Source organism: Artibeus jamaicensis, unplaced genomic scaffold, assembly GCF_021234435.1.
Source record: "Artibeus jamaicensis isolate MK-2021 breed Jamaican fruit bat unplaced genomic scaffold, CSHL_Jam_final scaffold_847, whole genome shotgun sequence".
Lineage (NCBI taxonomy): Eukaryota > Metazoa > Chordata > Mammalia > Chiroptera > Phyllostomidae > Artibeus > Artibeus jamaicensis.
In genome coordinates this window covers 5,342,179-5,355,856 of record NW_026522057.1, presented here as the reverse complement: position 1 = coordinate 5,355,856, position 13,678 = coordinate 5,342,179, and the positions used below count along the sequence as shown (strand labels likewise).

Genomic DNA, 13,678 nt, shown 5'->3' with positions numbered 1-13,678 from the left:
TTGGGAGTGAGTTCGTTGCCGGTAGGGTCAGCGACTGCGGACTGCGTGGCTTCATCTTCGTTCCCCATCGTTGAGGGCCCTAAAGATGCCAGTGCCAGGAAGAGGAAATGATAGGTCTTGGGTAATGAAAGAGGGACATCGGTAAGAAAATGCCAGCGCTGCATCCTCCAGGTCCGGAGGAGAGGGAGACTCAAGCGATTCCAGATTTTAAAGGGGTTCCTGACTCCCTCCCTACTGTTCCAAGGCTTGGGGGCGGGGTCAGAAATCATGGGGTGTAGGCTGGACTCAGGGAAAACTCACTCTGGGAAACCATGGTCAGGTCACTTTCAGCCTCCGCCTCAGTTTCCTGGTGAGTGTCAGGTAGCCCTCCGGGCCTTTATCCGGGTGGCAAGATCCGGCCTTACAGAACTCGGCCTCAAAACGCACTTAAATTAACTTCTGGGGCTGATTGGGCGGGCGACTGGGAGCCGGCTTCCGAAGCAGATTAACTGGAGGCGGGGCAGCAGGGCTCCGGGATTGGCTGACTCCGAGAGGGCGGGGCCCAGGCTTTAAGAGGTGCGAGGGGGACTCCAGGGTAGTGTCGCTTGGATAGCCTGCCGGGGCCGGGTTCACTAGTGCACCGAGACTGTGGCGGCGCCTGTGGCTGCTGCTGTTACTACCCGATCCCAGACCTAGTGGGAAGCGGCGGAAGAGCATCCCAGCGTCCGGGTACCAGGCGGCGTGGCCCGCGGGTCATGGCCAAAGGGGAGGGCGCCGAGATTGGCTCCGCAGCAGGGCTGCTGCCTGCAAGCATCCTCCAAACGGGTGAACGCCCAGCCCAGGTGAAGGTAAGAACTCAGCACCCCGGGTGGAGGGGAAAGGGCAGGGGTGGGGGGGCATAGACTGGTGGGGCAGTCGAAGGATAAACCTGGTTTTGGAACATCTTCGGCTACCTGGGAACACACGGGCCCAGGGACAGAAGAGAGACCAGAGGTGCCCTGGGGGTGATGGAGTTTTGCAGACGCTAGCGTTGCCTTTTGTCCACCCTCTTTCTGAATCTCTGCGGAGCGCCCTGCTGGCAGCTCCACGTGGTGCCCGGGCTCTGTCTAGCTGTTTTTCGTTCTTCTGTGACGAGTGGCTTAGAAGCCAGGAAGACTCTAGAAGTCAGACCCCAGAAATCTGGGAAAGGCCCCTTGCTTCCCCATCTCTCACCCCCTACTCCCCGCAGGCCAACCTCCGCTTTCCCTCAACTCTATGAGGGCTGCTTAAGTTCATTCATAAGAGCAAGGACTCTGCTCTTAAAGGAGCCGCATTCTTCAGGCGCGTGTGTGTGTGTGTGTGTGTGTGTGTGTGTGTGTGTGTGTGTGTGTTGGAGGGGGTCATGTAGGGGCTCCTGCTCCTGCTTTGTACATCTTGACTTTCGGTACCATCCCCAGCTTTCTGGACATAAGGAGGGACGAAGTGAAATCAGGTGGCCCAGGGAGGGATCCCAGGCAATAGATTTCTTTTTCTTTTAATTCTAGGGAAGAGCAGGAGTGAGCAATTAAGCTGCTACCATGTATGAGTAATCTTTACTTTTCCCTGGGCAAACTCTATCTCCCTGGTGGCACACCCAGAGAGAGCCCAGCCCTGCTTTTCCTCCTCTCCAAGGTTCCCTAGAGCTAAGGAAGGGTAGGACAGCCCCTGGATTTGCCTGGGGCTCTGGCTGCCCACCGGGGCCAGGGATCCTCTGGGACAGTTGGAAGGAACAGCTGTGCCAGCAGCCAGCTGGGCTGGGCCCCCACAGCTCTCTAGAGCCTTTGCCCAGTACGCAGGTGGGTCCTGGATCTGAATGAGATCAGGAGCTGAGCTACTTTGCTGAGGACTTGGCAGCAAGAGGATTTTCAAGTTGTGGCAGTTGGTACTGGGTAGAGACAGGTCCACCGATGAAGCATGTTCTCCTTCCAATCTGGAAAGGAGGATGAGTGAGGCCTTCAGTTTTTAGGGATGGTGGGCTGATGAGAATCTGGGTGTTGGGTGGGTAGGGTAGGGTGGTTTAGGGGAAACTTTCTCAGTATTGATTCCCCTCTTCCAGGTTCCTACCGATAGAGAATACCTTTCTTTTCTTGTGGGAAGTGCTATCTAGCTGGGTGGGAATAGGACAAGACAGACTTGTTTTTCCTGGCAGAATTGGCTAGAGGGATGTCCTGACTCTGGAACCTTCTAGGACAGAGACCAAGATCTTGAATCTCTTTTCATGTTTTTCTCTTCTTCCCAGAAGGAACCAAAGAAGAAACAACAGTTGTCCATTTGCAACAAGCTTTGCTATGCAGTTGGGGGGGCTCCCTACCAGGTGACAGGCTGTGCCCTGGGGTTCTTCCTGCAGATCTACCTGTTGGATGTGGCTCAGGTGAGTGGATTGAGACCATCAGGGCTCCTGTAGCATCCTGAGGTTTTCCCCATCTGTAAAATGGGACCAGGAATCCCTTCTTTGCTGCCTGTCAGAGTCACCATGGATAAGAAATAACAAAGCTTTGGAAAGTATCTGGAAGGGAAGTCTATCTGCCCCAGGAGTCTTAGCTGGTAAGGTCAGGCAACTCCTCCTATCTGGCAAGAGGAACAGATCCTAGAGGGGCTGGTGGTACTGTGAGGGAGCCCACTGTTGATGCTGTTCTTGGAAGAGACTGGCACACCATGTCCACAGCTGGACAGCAAGCAGTCCGCTGGTTTGGCTCTGGGGTTGGTGGGTAATGCCAGGCGTGTGGATAGGGTGCATCTCATTTTCACCTATGGAGCAGAGAGAGGCATGTCGGCATCCTCCAGTGCTAGACTGATTAGGGTGCCCCCATACACAGGGTCTTGGACTGGGAGGGGTATTTAGGGTGAAGCAGGGCTCCTCTGTGCTTTGAGAAGCGTTGGCCAGAAGCCTGGCATCCTGAGAATTCACCTTGTCTGAATGGGAGTGTGGGAGGCAGAACAACCACAGCTCTCAGGGCTCCCACACTGGCCATCTTTTCTATGTAGTATCTGACATTGCAAGCTGGGCATCTTAGTTGTATCTATTTATGGATACTGAGTCCCAGGAAGAACAAATGATGTTCAGCAGCTAGTTTTCAAGCAACTTTCATGGGTTGCGCCCTGAATGGAGTACAAATATGAGAAACCTGCAACTACCGTGCAAAACTATATTGTAGTGTTAAAGTTGGAAAAGTCAGATTAGGGAGACTGCCGGTGGGAGAGGCCACCAGTTTTCTGGCTTCCTGGAGCAATAGCAATAATAGGACCTTGAGGGATGAGAAGGAGCCCAGAGAAGCTGTCTATTCAGGCCTAGACCGTTTGGGGGGAGAGAACAGTAAGTGGGCAGTGACAGGCCACTTTTTAAAAGCATGAGTTTTTTTTCACATCCAAGATAGAGCTTGAACCATAAGATAGGGATCATAATTCCTATTTTACAGATGGGGAAGTTGAGGTCCACTGTAGTCAAACAGCAAATACTAACTCTGGTGTCAGGTGGTTGGGGGTTCAGGGCTGTGAAAAGGAGTCAGGGAAGTGATTTTGGATTCATTTTAGTTAATGGGAGTGTTTTCAAAGGCGGCAGGGAAGGGGAGGATATCAGGGGACAGATCTGGGAGAGTTTCTAAGGAGGCACACAGTGCTACTGCTATCAGAAAATTGCTATTGTCACTACTGTCAAGGCAAGTGAAGATACTTGAGGCCTGCGTAAGAGCAGCACAGACTGCCAGGGGCCTGGCTGAGGTGGGGAGGGAGCCCCTGCTCTTGCCTACCAGTGAGGACTGAGGTAGGTAGAAAGATGAAGGGGTTATCTTTTGCCTGTTCCTTGTTTCAGGTGGACCCATTTTCTGCCTCCATCATCCTATTTGTGGGCCGAGCTTGGGATGCCTTCACAGACCCCCTGGTGGGCTTCTGCATTAGCAAATCCTCCTGGACCAGGCTGGGCCGCCTTATGCCCTGGTGAGTAGAAGGGGCTCCTTTAAGGTGGCAGAAAGCAGGACTTCTGGCATGTCTATCTCCCTACAGTCTGGCATGTCTACTACCCTTCAGTTTTTCCATGTGCTCTGTCGCAGGCTGAGGGGTGAGGAGAAGGAATGGCACAACAAGCCTAGTGTTGAAATTCCAGCCAAGGTCAGCTACCCCAGGCATAGGTCCTGAGATGCCCTGCCAGTTCATTCCCAGGCTGGCCAAATTGTCAGATTGAGCAAGTCCCCTCCTCCCCCAAACCCTATTGCTTCCCAAGGTCCATTCCCTTCAATGAAGCTGGATTCCTAACTTTTCCCATTTCACTTCCCATAGTGGAAGAGGTAGTCCTCCATAGTGGTTGAGAGTTAACACTCTGGAGCCAGCCTCACTCATTTTGAATACCAGCTTCACCATTCACAGCTGTGCAACCTGGGGACAAGTCACTTAATATCTCTTGAGTCTCAAATTTCTTCATCTGTAAAATGGGAATGATAATATGCCCATCTCATGGGGTTATGGTGAGGATTAAATGTGTGTGTGTGTGTTTATTTTTTTAAGATTTTATTTATTTTTAGAGAAGGGGAAGAAAGGGATAAAGAGAGGGAGAGAAACATCAGTATGAGAGAGAAACACCAGTTGGTTGCCTCTTGCATGAGCCCCAGCCAGGACCAAACCCGCAACCCAGCCATGTGCCCTGACTGGGAATTGAACCAGTGACCTTTCTGTTTACGGGATGAGGCCCAACCAACTGAACTACACTGGTCAGGGCTGTTCAAGGTTTTCCTTTTTTTATATGTAAAATACTTAGAACAGTGCCTGGCACACATTAAGTAATATATAATTTGGCACCCCTTCAGAATGTATCCCAGTGGGACAAGACTGGAAAGCAGACCCGTAACCTCTGGCCCTTTGGTACAAAACCTGGAGTACTCAGCCTCAGACTATCTGGCAAGGTGGGGGTGGTGGCGCTACAGATCAGACAGAAAAGGGAGACACACAGGAGAGGCTGACAGGCTGGAGCTTTGGTTCCCTCCAGGACATCCTGCTTGGTAGGGTGGGGGGGTGATATTTCCTTTCATCTCTAGCCCATCCATGCTCAAGTGGGCGCCTTCCTGCCCCAGGGGTGCCCATACCTGGTCTCCGGCCTTCAGCCTTCAAAGCTCTTCCCATAAGCCCCTGCCTCTCCCCCACAGCTTCCTTTCCCACGATCTGCCCCCCTCAACCGCCCCCACTGCAATCCTGCCAGCCCCTGGCTGAGGCCCAGGTTGGGGCCTTTGATCTAGACTTCTGGGCTAGAGGGCAGGGACAGTCTGCCTTACCTGGGCAGGCTACTCAAAGCTCCCCGTGGACTGGAGCCACCCTGGCTGAAGCCACCTTGGAAGCTAGGCCTTGTGCCCGCCTCCCTGGCAGCTGGTGGGAGGCGGGGCTCTGCTGCCACATCTCCTCATGAGGCCCAGCCAATGAGAGGCGGGCACTCTAGCAGCCCAGGTTACTCTCAGTCACATTTGGTTCCTCATCAGCTGCTCAGCCGCCTATGGGAGGAGGATGGAGGGTTTAGCCAAAGCTGATGCTCTTGTTCTCTGAGGAGACACGTAGATTTGGGAGGGGTGAAGGAGGGCAGGGAGGGAGAACAGGGGAGGCCCTCCCTGTGGCCTCTCCCTAGGCAGGTGTGGCAGCTGGCTTGTTGAAGTTGCTGCGGTTTCTGATGAGTGTATGTCCTCACCTGCCTGGGTGATACCTCTTGAGTAGTACCACTAGCCTTGTCTGAAGGCACACTGGACCACTCACGGGCTGAAGGGCTGCCTTGTAGTATATGTGACCTCCTCCCTGTCCATGCAGTTAGCACCTGGGCCCCTCCTCAGGCCTGGGACCTGACACCCCTTCTGTCAGTATAGGAAGAGGCTGGGCCTTTCTGGATTCCTGAGCCCAGTGTTTCGCTCTCCTTGCTGGCTTTAGGCCAGATCTGCCCTCAGCCGTTATTTAAATTCCCTGCCTCAGACCAAGAAGACTTCCAACAGACATTTTCCCTGGAGTTCCTAAGGCCACCTGATGAGAGTGATGAGAGGCGGGATGTCAGCAGTGTGGGGGGGTGGTTTGAGATACAGCGGGGTGGGACCTGAGGTCTCCCCGCAGCCCAGCGCTCTCCGCAGCTCCCTAGCTGTGAGCCTACACTCCCCCCCGACCTTTCCTGATGTGATAATCACAGCAAACACTATCCCAAGCACTGTTCTACATCTTAATACCAGTTTCCTTATCTCAAAACTACTTCAACGAGGAATTAGAACTGTGGTCCTCACACTGGCCTGTGTGGTCCCACATGACCTGGTGCCCCATTTCCTCTCCAAACTCATGTCATGATCGCATCTCCCATGCTCACTGCACTCCAGCCCCACTGGCCTCAGACCTGCTGGGTCCTGCCTGAGGATGTTGCACTAACTCTTCCCCTTGCCTTGCACACTCTTGCCTTAGACATCCGCAAGGTCAACTCCCTCCCCTCATTCAGGTGTCGGCAAAGATGTCACCTTCTCGAGGAAGGCTACCCTGAATTGTGTGAATTGCACCCCCATACTCCCAATCCCCATGTAGCCTGCTTTATTTCTTTAACCCATAGCAACTAATCACCTTATAATATGGTGGGGATTTTTTTTGAAAAGTCATTTTTACTTTTATAGAGGGGGAGGGAGGGAGAAAGAGAGGGAAATATCACTGTGGGAGAGAAACATTGATCAGTTGCTTTCAGCACATGCCCCTGCAAACCCCAGCATGTGTCCTAACCAGGAATCGAAGCCGCAACCTTCCAGTCTGGAACGATGCTCAACCAACTGAGTCACATTGGCTGGGGTTCCTTATAATATGCTTATATGACTTCTGTGGTAAAATACACCTAACAAAATTGACCACTTTAACAATTTTTAAGCGTACAATTCAGTGGCATTAAGTATGTTCTCATCGTTGTGTGACTGTTACCACCATCTAGCTCCAAAAGTGAGTCAGGTTTCCAAACTGAAACTAGACAATTAAACAGTAATCCCCATTCCTCCTCTCCCCCAGCCCCTGGCAACCGCCATTCTACTTTTGGTTTCTATGACTTGACTACAAAAAAGTAAACTCGTACAGCCTTTGTCCTTTTGTCCGGCTTATTTCACTTAGCGTAACGTCTTCAGGGTTCGCCTGTGTCAGAGTTTTTTTTTTTTTTTAAGATTTTATTTTATTTATCTTTAGAGAGAAAGGGAAGGAGAGAAGGAGAGAAACATTAATGTGTGGTTGTCTCTCATGAGTCCCCTGCTGGGAACTGGCCTGCAACCCAGACATGTGCCCTGCCTGGGAATCAAACCGCGATCGTATGGTTTGCAGGCCCATGCTCAATCCACTGAGCTATGCCAGCCAGGGCCAGAATTTCATTCTTTTTTTAAAGGATTCTATTTATTTTTAGAGAGAGGGGAGGGAGGGAGAGAAACATCACTGGTTGTCTCTTGAATGCCCCAACTGGGGACCTGGCCCGCAACCCAGGCCTGTGCCCTGACTGGGAATCAAACCAGTGACCCTTTGGTTCATAGGCTGATGCTTAATCCACTGAGCCACACCAGACAGGGCATCATTCTTTTTTTTTTTTTAAGGTTTTATTTATTTTTAGCAAGAGGGGCAGGGAGAGAGAAAGAGAGGAAGAGAAACATCAACCGGTTGCCTCTTGCATACCCCCAGCTGGGGACCTGGCCTGCAACTCAGACCTGTGCCCTGACTGGGAGTCAAACCGTTGACCTTCAGGTTTGCAGGATGACGCCCAACCTACTGAGCCACACCTGTCAGAGCAGAATTTCAGTCCTTTTCAAGGCCGAACTTTTTATATATGTATATATATTCTCCCTCCCCTCAGGATCATCTTCTCTACGCCCCTGGCTATCATTGCCTACTTCCTCATCTGGTTCGTGCCTGACTTCTCACCAGGCCAGGTCCTATGGTACCTGCTTTTCTATTGCCTGTTTGAGACCCTGGTCACGGTGAGTGTGGGCACCTCCCCTGGGTGTCAGGGCAGGGGTGGGGGCAGTCCCTGGGGGCATTCCCTGGTGCCTGAAGCCACATGTGTCCATCGTCTGACTGGCTAAGGGCCTCTCTTCCATGACAGTGTTTCCACGTTCCCTACTCAGCTCTCACTATGTTCATCAGCACAGAACAGAGTGAGCGGGATTCAGCCACTGCCTACCGTAAGTTTCCCTTGCCTACTGATGCCCCCGACAAGGAACCCTGGGTCCCCTGCTCCCTGGCCCTCCTGCCACATTTCTTCCCTTGCTGGGAGTGGGTATGAAACCATCTTAAAAATAACTCAATCCCCTTATGGCTCTGGTGAGATCAGAGAGATGTAGGGACTAGCCAGAGGTCACACAGAACAAGGTCATCAGTTTAGGCCAAGGTGCCATCTGCCCTACCACCCTACAGCGACCCTACCTGGAGCTGCTACCATCATCTGAGACTAGAACTGGGCTACTTCTCATTTGACCTACCTTCCTAGGGGCCCAGAAGCCATGAGTCCCCTCCAAAAGACCTTCTTTTCACTGCTCAGGGATGACTATGGAGGTCCTGGGCACAGTTCTGGGCACAGCGATCCAAGGGCAAATTGTTGGCCAAGCAGATATGCCTTGTCTTCAGGACCCCAATGGCTTGGCACTGGCTGCAGAAGGTGCCAACCGCACACACGGCAGCACCTCACTCAGAGAGACGGTGAGGACCCTGTCGGGGCAGGGCTTTGGGGAGTTGAGGAACAATGGGGTGGTTTGCAGCCATCCTCAAAATAGTAATAATAGCTAATATGTGTTAAATGTTGGGCATTTGATATTCAGGCTGTTACTATGTCCATTTTGTAAATAAAGAAATTGAAGGGTAGAGAGGCTAAGTAATTTGCCCAGGGTGACAGAGCTAGTGAGTTGTAGAAACTAGATTTGGGGAGATTTAAACTGTGGCTTCTCAGACTCCACAGCTGGGCTTCTTAACATTTGGTTCCACTGCACTTTGCCCAGCCTTGGGACGCAGCAGCAGGCTCAGGATGATTCTCCCATTTCACAGGTGGAGACAGTGAGGCCTCAGAGTAGAAGGGACTGGTCCAGGGTTACTATGTGGAGCTGCTGAGTTGGGATGAGAACAGGCTGACTGTCTCTCTATGTTGCCTTTATCCTCCTTTATAGAAAAATGCATACATGATGGCAGCAGGGGTCATCGCCTCTATCTATGTCATCTGTGCCGTCATCCTGGTTGTAGGTGTGAGGGAGCAGAGAGGTGAGGAGCCCTGAGGGGGCAGTGGGGTCCAGGCCCCAGCACAGGATGGCCTTGTCCCTCTGCCTGGGCCTCAGGCTTTGGGAGGGGCCTCTGCTCCTTCTTTACTGTCCTCTCTGGCTCCCAGAACCCTATGAAACTCAGCAGGCCAAGCAGATATCCTTCTTTCGGGGCCTCCGGCTGGTCATGAGCCACGGCCCATATATCAAGGTCATTGCCGCCTTTCTCTTCACCTCCCTGGCTTTCATGGTAAGTGGGGGGCTGACATGTTCAGCCTAGCGGGGAGTGGGTGGACCAAGGACTCAGGATGTGACGAGCTGGAGAGACAGGTGGAGTTGGGGGCGGGTAAGCAGAGGTCCCTGGAGCACAGGAAATGTCTAGGGAGGCTCAGTCCCAGTATCACATCTTCCCTTGTGTTTCTTTTTCCTTTTCATGCCACATCTCCCAGCTGGTGGAGGGTAACTTTGCCTTGTTTTGCACCTACACCTTGGGCTTCCGAAATGAATTCCAGAACCTGCTCCTAGCCATCATGGTGCGTGTGGGGTCCTGGGGGTGGGTGGGCAGCCTAGGCTGAAGTGGCAGTAGGCTGTGAGAAGGCTCCTGGGAGAGTCAGAGAGTATTTACCAGACTGACCCAAGGTCATGAAGGGATGAGGGAGGTTTCTCAAAAATAATTAGGTTGGATCTGACCCACAGCTGCTTAGGTTGGATTGAAAAAGTTTGGGTGCGTGTATCCAGTCATTATGTTGTGTCCTTAAACTACTAATAAAATGGTGTGTGTCAATTACATCTCAGTAACACTGGGAGGAAAAGAAAGAGTTTGGGGTTAAATGTTCAAGTAGAAAAGATAACAAGAGCAAAGAGGTGGAGGCCAGGAGCTTGGGAACACTGGCTCAATTGTGCTCAGAGAAGCAGGAGTTAAGATTAGGACCTGCTCTCAGCCTGCTGGGTAGCCATGGACGGTGCCTGTCCACTTCCTCACTGCCCGATGATGTTCTCTGGCTGCTCTTAGGCAGAGCTGGGAGCACCTTTGGGGTCCTGGGAAGGGCAGGAGGGGTTCCATGGCTCTAACCCCCATCCCTAACCCCTTTTCCACCAACAGCTCTCGGCCACATTCACCATTCCCATCTGGCAGTGGTTTCTAACCCGGTTTGGCAAGAAGACGGCTGTATACATTGGGATCTCAGTGAGTGGGACCAAAGGGTTAGTGCGTGGGCTGGGGTGTGCTGGTGGGAGCCTCCCAGCTGACTCATCTTTCTGCACCCCCTTCCCTAGTCAGCAGTGCCGTTTCTCATCCTGGTGGCCCTCAAAGAGAGTAACCTGATTGTTACATATGTGGTAGCTGTGGCCGCTGGCATCAGCGTAGCAGCTGCCTTCTTACTGCCCTGGTAGGTATATAGGCCCCCCTGGGTATGTTACCCAGCCCCCTACTCCCACTTCTGAAGCTCCTGTGGGAGAATTCTGGGGATCCATATTGTGGGTATGGGATTGATCTTCCCATGCACTTGTACAGGCTGTGGACTGTGCAGAAACACCTAATTATGGGGGGAGATGGGGCCTTAAGTCTGGTCTGTACACTGCTTGCCCAGCGGAGCCCCGAGGGTGGGGTTACTTCATGGAGAAGGAGGCCTTAATCACAGGAAGTTGCCATTTCCTCACTGAGCTGTGTCCATGGGGCTGCAAACTCCCAGAGGACCCCCTTTTCTCATTGACAGACAGAGGTGCCAGATGGGCGAGCAGGGTCCTGGGTGGCTAGGCAGGCAGGTCACCATGGCTGCCCTGCTCTGTACAGGTCCATGCTGCCTGATGTCATCGACGACTTCCACTTGAAGCAGCCTGAAGCCCATGGGACCGAGCCCATCTTCTTCTCCTTCTATGTCTTCTTCACCAAATTCGCCTCTGGAGTCTCACTGGGCATCTCTACCCTTAGTCTTGAGTGAGTGGGTTGGGGGGCCTGGGACAGTGCTGGACAGGTACAGGCCCCAGGTGCCCATTCCTCACCACTCGCCTTCCCATTGGGTTCCACAGCTTTGCCGGGTACCAGACTGGTGGCTGCTTCCAGCCGGCATCTGTCAGGTTTACATTGAAGATGCTGGTGACGATGGCTCCCATAGCCCTCATCCTGCTAGGCCTGCTGCTCTTCAAGCTGTACCCCATTGACGAGGAGAAGCGGCTGGAGAACAAGAAGGCCCTACAGGCTCTGAGGTGAGTGCAGGGAGGGAGAGGACAGGGAGGTGGAGGAGGGGCATCATCCAGTCTAAGTCCTCAGACCGTGCCTCCTGTGGCCATGTCCAGACTTCCTTCCCATGCCCTTTCCCTTGACGGTTCCTCTTCCACCCCTGCCCTCTGCCAATTTATGGCAGTGGCAGCTGATATTTCTTGAACATGAAGTGGCATACCACATGGTTTTACATCTATTTATTCAACAAAGGCTTATTGGAAACCTGCTATGTGGTAGGCATTGCTCTAGTAAATGAAGCAAACTGAAATTTCTGCCATCGAGGAGTATGTTTTAGAGACTGTGCTTTCATGATCCTCTGTAGTCCTCCAACAACCCTAGGTGCCGCAGAGTCCAGTGAGTCCCACTCTGCAGATGGAGAAACTGAGGCTTAATCAGGAAGACTGACTGATTTGGCTGGTAAAGGGTAGAGCCGGGTTTGAGGCCTGGCATTCTGACTCCACACCCTGCCCTCTTCACTGTATTCCTGGCATGCAGCACCTCAGGTGTGGCCTGAGCCTGCCTTTCAGGAGACCAGAGGGTAGGGTGGAGTAGGTCATTCCAGCCCATCAGCCAGCCTAGGCAAGAGCGTAGTCCTTGGGCTTGTGATGCCTTGTGAGTAGCAAGTACAGAGAGCAGACCAATCAGCTGTGTCTGTGCTGAGGAGGGGAGCGTTTTAGACTTGCCCGACAGCTGGCTAAAACTGCAGGGCCAAGATTACGAGAGGAATGAGGCAGGTGTGGGCACGGGAGGGGTAAGGATGGTTTTTCTAACCCTTCTCCTCCGGCTCTTGCAGGGAAGAGGCCAGCAGCTCAGGCTGCTCTGACACAGACTCCACAGAACTGGCCAGCATCCTCTAGGACTTGCTGCGTTGCCTGAAGTTGCCAAGTACAGGGCGCAAGTTGCTGGACCACAGGAGGAATCTGAGTCTGCTTGCCTGCTCCCTTGATAGAAAGGGTCTCCAAGTGCCAGAAAGGGAGCCAAAGATGAGAGTACTCAGTCCAGGACACCTCCTATTCCCACCTGGGGGCAGGCTATTCACACAGCTGCCTGCTTCCCTCTTCATGCCCACAGGGCCAAGCCCTGGGGCTGCTACTGTGAATATGCCAAGGACTGATGGGGCCTAGCCCCGAACACTAATGTAGAAACATTTTATACAGAGACTAATTAATAACTTAATGACTGTACATAGCAAAGTGTGTGTATGTGTATATGTCTATGAGCTATTAATGTTATTAATTTTCATAAAAGCTGGAAAACGGAGCTGTTTCTTTGTCCTTCAGCACTCACTGAGCCCTTCTGTGCCAAAATTCAGAGAGGGGGAGTACTGAGCTGAAGGGGCCCTGGGCACAGAAAATGAGTTGTGGTGGTAGCATTAGCCAACATTTAACTAAACACCCGTCTGTATCAGGCGTGGTGCAGAGGCTCTGCATTCACTTTGCCTGTGTTCTCACCTAATCCTGGAAATCGTCTTGTCAAGTCAGAATTTGTCCCCATTTTAATATGAGGAAACCGAGAGCTCCAGTGCTAAGAGGGATGTGGCTAACATCCCCTCACCAAGAGCACCTGACTGGAATTCCATCTTAGGTCTGTGTGACTCCAGCACATTCACCACCAACCTCTGCTCCCCTGTGTATGCTAACGACTGACCTACCTGCTGTCACACGGTTGCTCTGCCTACACCAGCACGTTGTATTTTGCCCCCTGTTTGTGCCTGAGCTTGTGGGCCTGGCTGTGCTGGGACCAATTTTGTGTGCCTGGGGCCCTCTGGGGTCCTAGAGACCTGTGATCCTTTCTTCACAATTGTTAATGACAGTGTTGAAAGGTGAGGATGTACCTGGCTGGGTATATGTGTGTCAGGTAAAGAGGGGTCTCACTGGTATGCTGGTGGCGATCACCTCCAGCAGGGCGGAGGACGGCTTGGGGGAAGGCCTAGTTTAGAGCATTTGCCTATATCCATGGTGTAAATACTCCCACTATAGCCAATTTCAAGTTACCAACCATTGTACTATCTTGCGAAATTCCTGAAAATTTAACAATCGGCTCTTGCATATGGGTAGGAGCCTGCCTCAGCACATTACTGGGTTTTATACACTTAAGTCAAGCTCCAAACATCGGAAAAAGCAAAGCTGTCAGGATCAGGAACTACCAGTCTAATCTCTTTATTGCACAGGTGGCAAACACAAGGCCCACTGGACAAATCGGCCCTCCACCTTGTTTTATGTGGCCCAGCACCTTGTTTCTACCCGGCAGCAGCGCC

General features: G+C 52.3%; 1 protein-coding gene across 2 annotated transcripts; it reads left to right on the top strand.

Moving 5' to 3' along the window:
- Positions 1 to 473: 473 nt before the first annotated feature.
- On the top strand, positions 474 to 12,681 carry MFSD2A (MFSD2 lysolipid transporter A, lysophospholipid). 2 transcript variants are annotated; one of them, XM_037149325.2, is made up of 14 exons: positions 474 to 827; positions 2,240 to 2,368; positions 3,806 to 3,930; positions 7,811 to 7,934; positions 8,060 to 8,138; positions 8,495 to 8,652; positions 9,114 to 9,204; positions 9,329 to 9,450; positions 9,650 to 9,733; positions 10,303 to 10,386; positions 10,476 to 10,588; positions 10,993 to 11,136; positions 11,229 to 11,405; positions 12,215 to 12,681. In XM_037149325.2, exons 1-14 carry the CDS (start codon positions 735 to 737, stop codon positions 12,276 to 12,278), a joined length of 1,587 nt encoding a protein of 528 aa, XP_037005220.1. In that variant the 5' UTR covers positions 474 to 734; the 3' UTR covers positions 12,279 to 12,681. The 2 variants fall into 2 exon arrangements, with proteins under 2 accessions (XP_037005220.1, XP_037005219.1); XM_037149324.2 differs by having other exon boundaries at positions 2,237 to 2,368.
- The last annotated feature ends 997 nt before the right edge of the window (positions 12,682 to 13,678 follow it).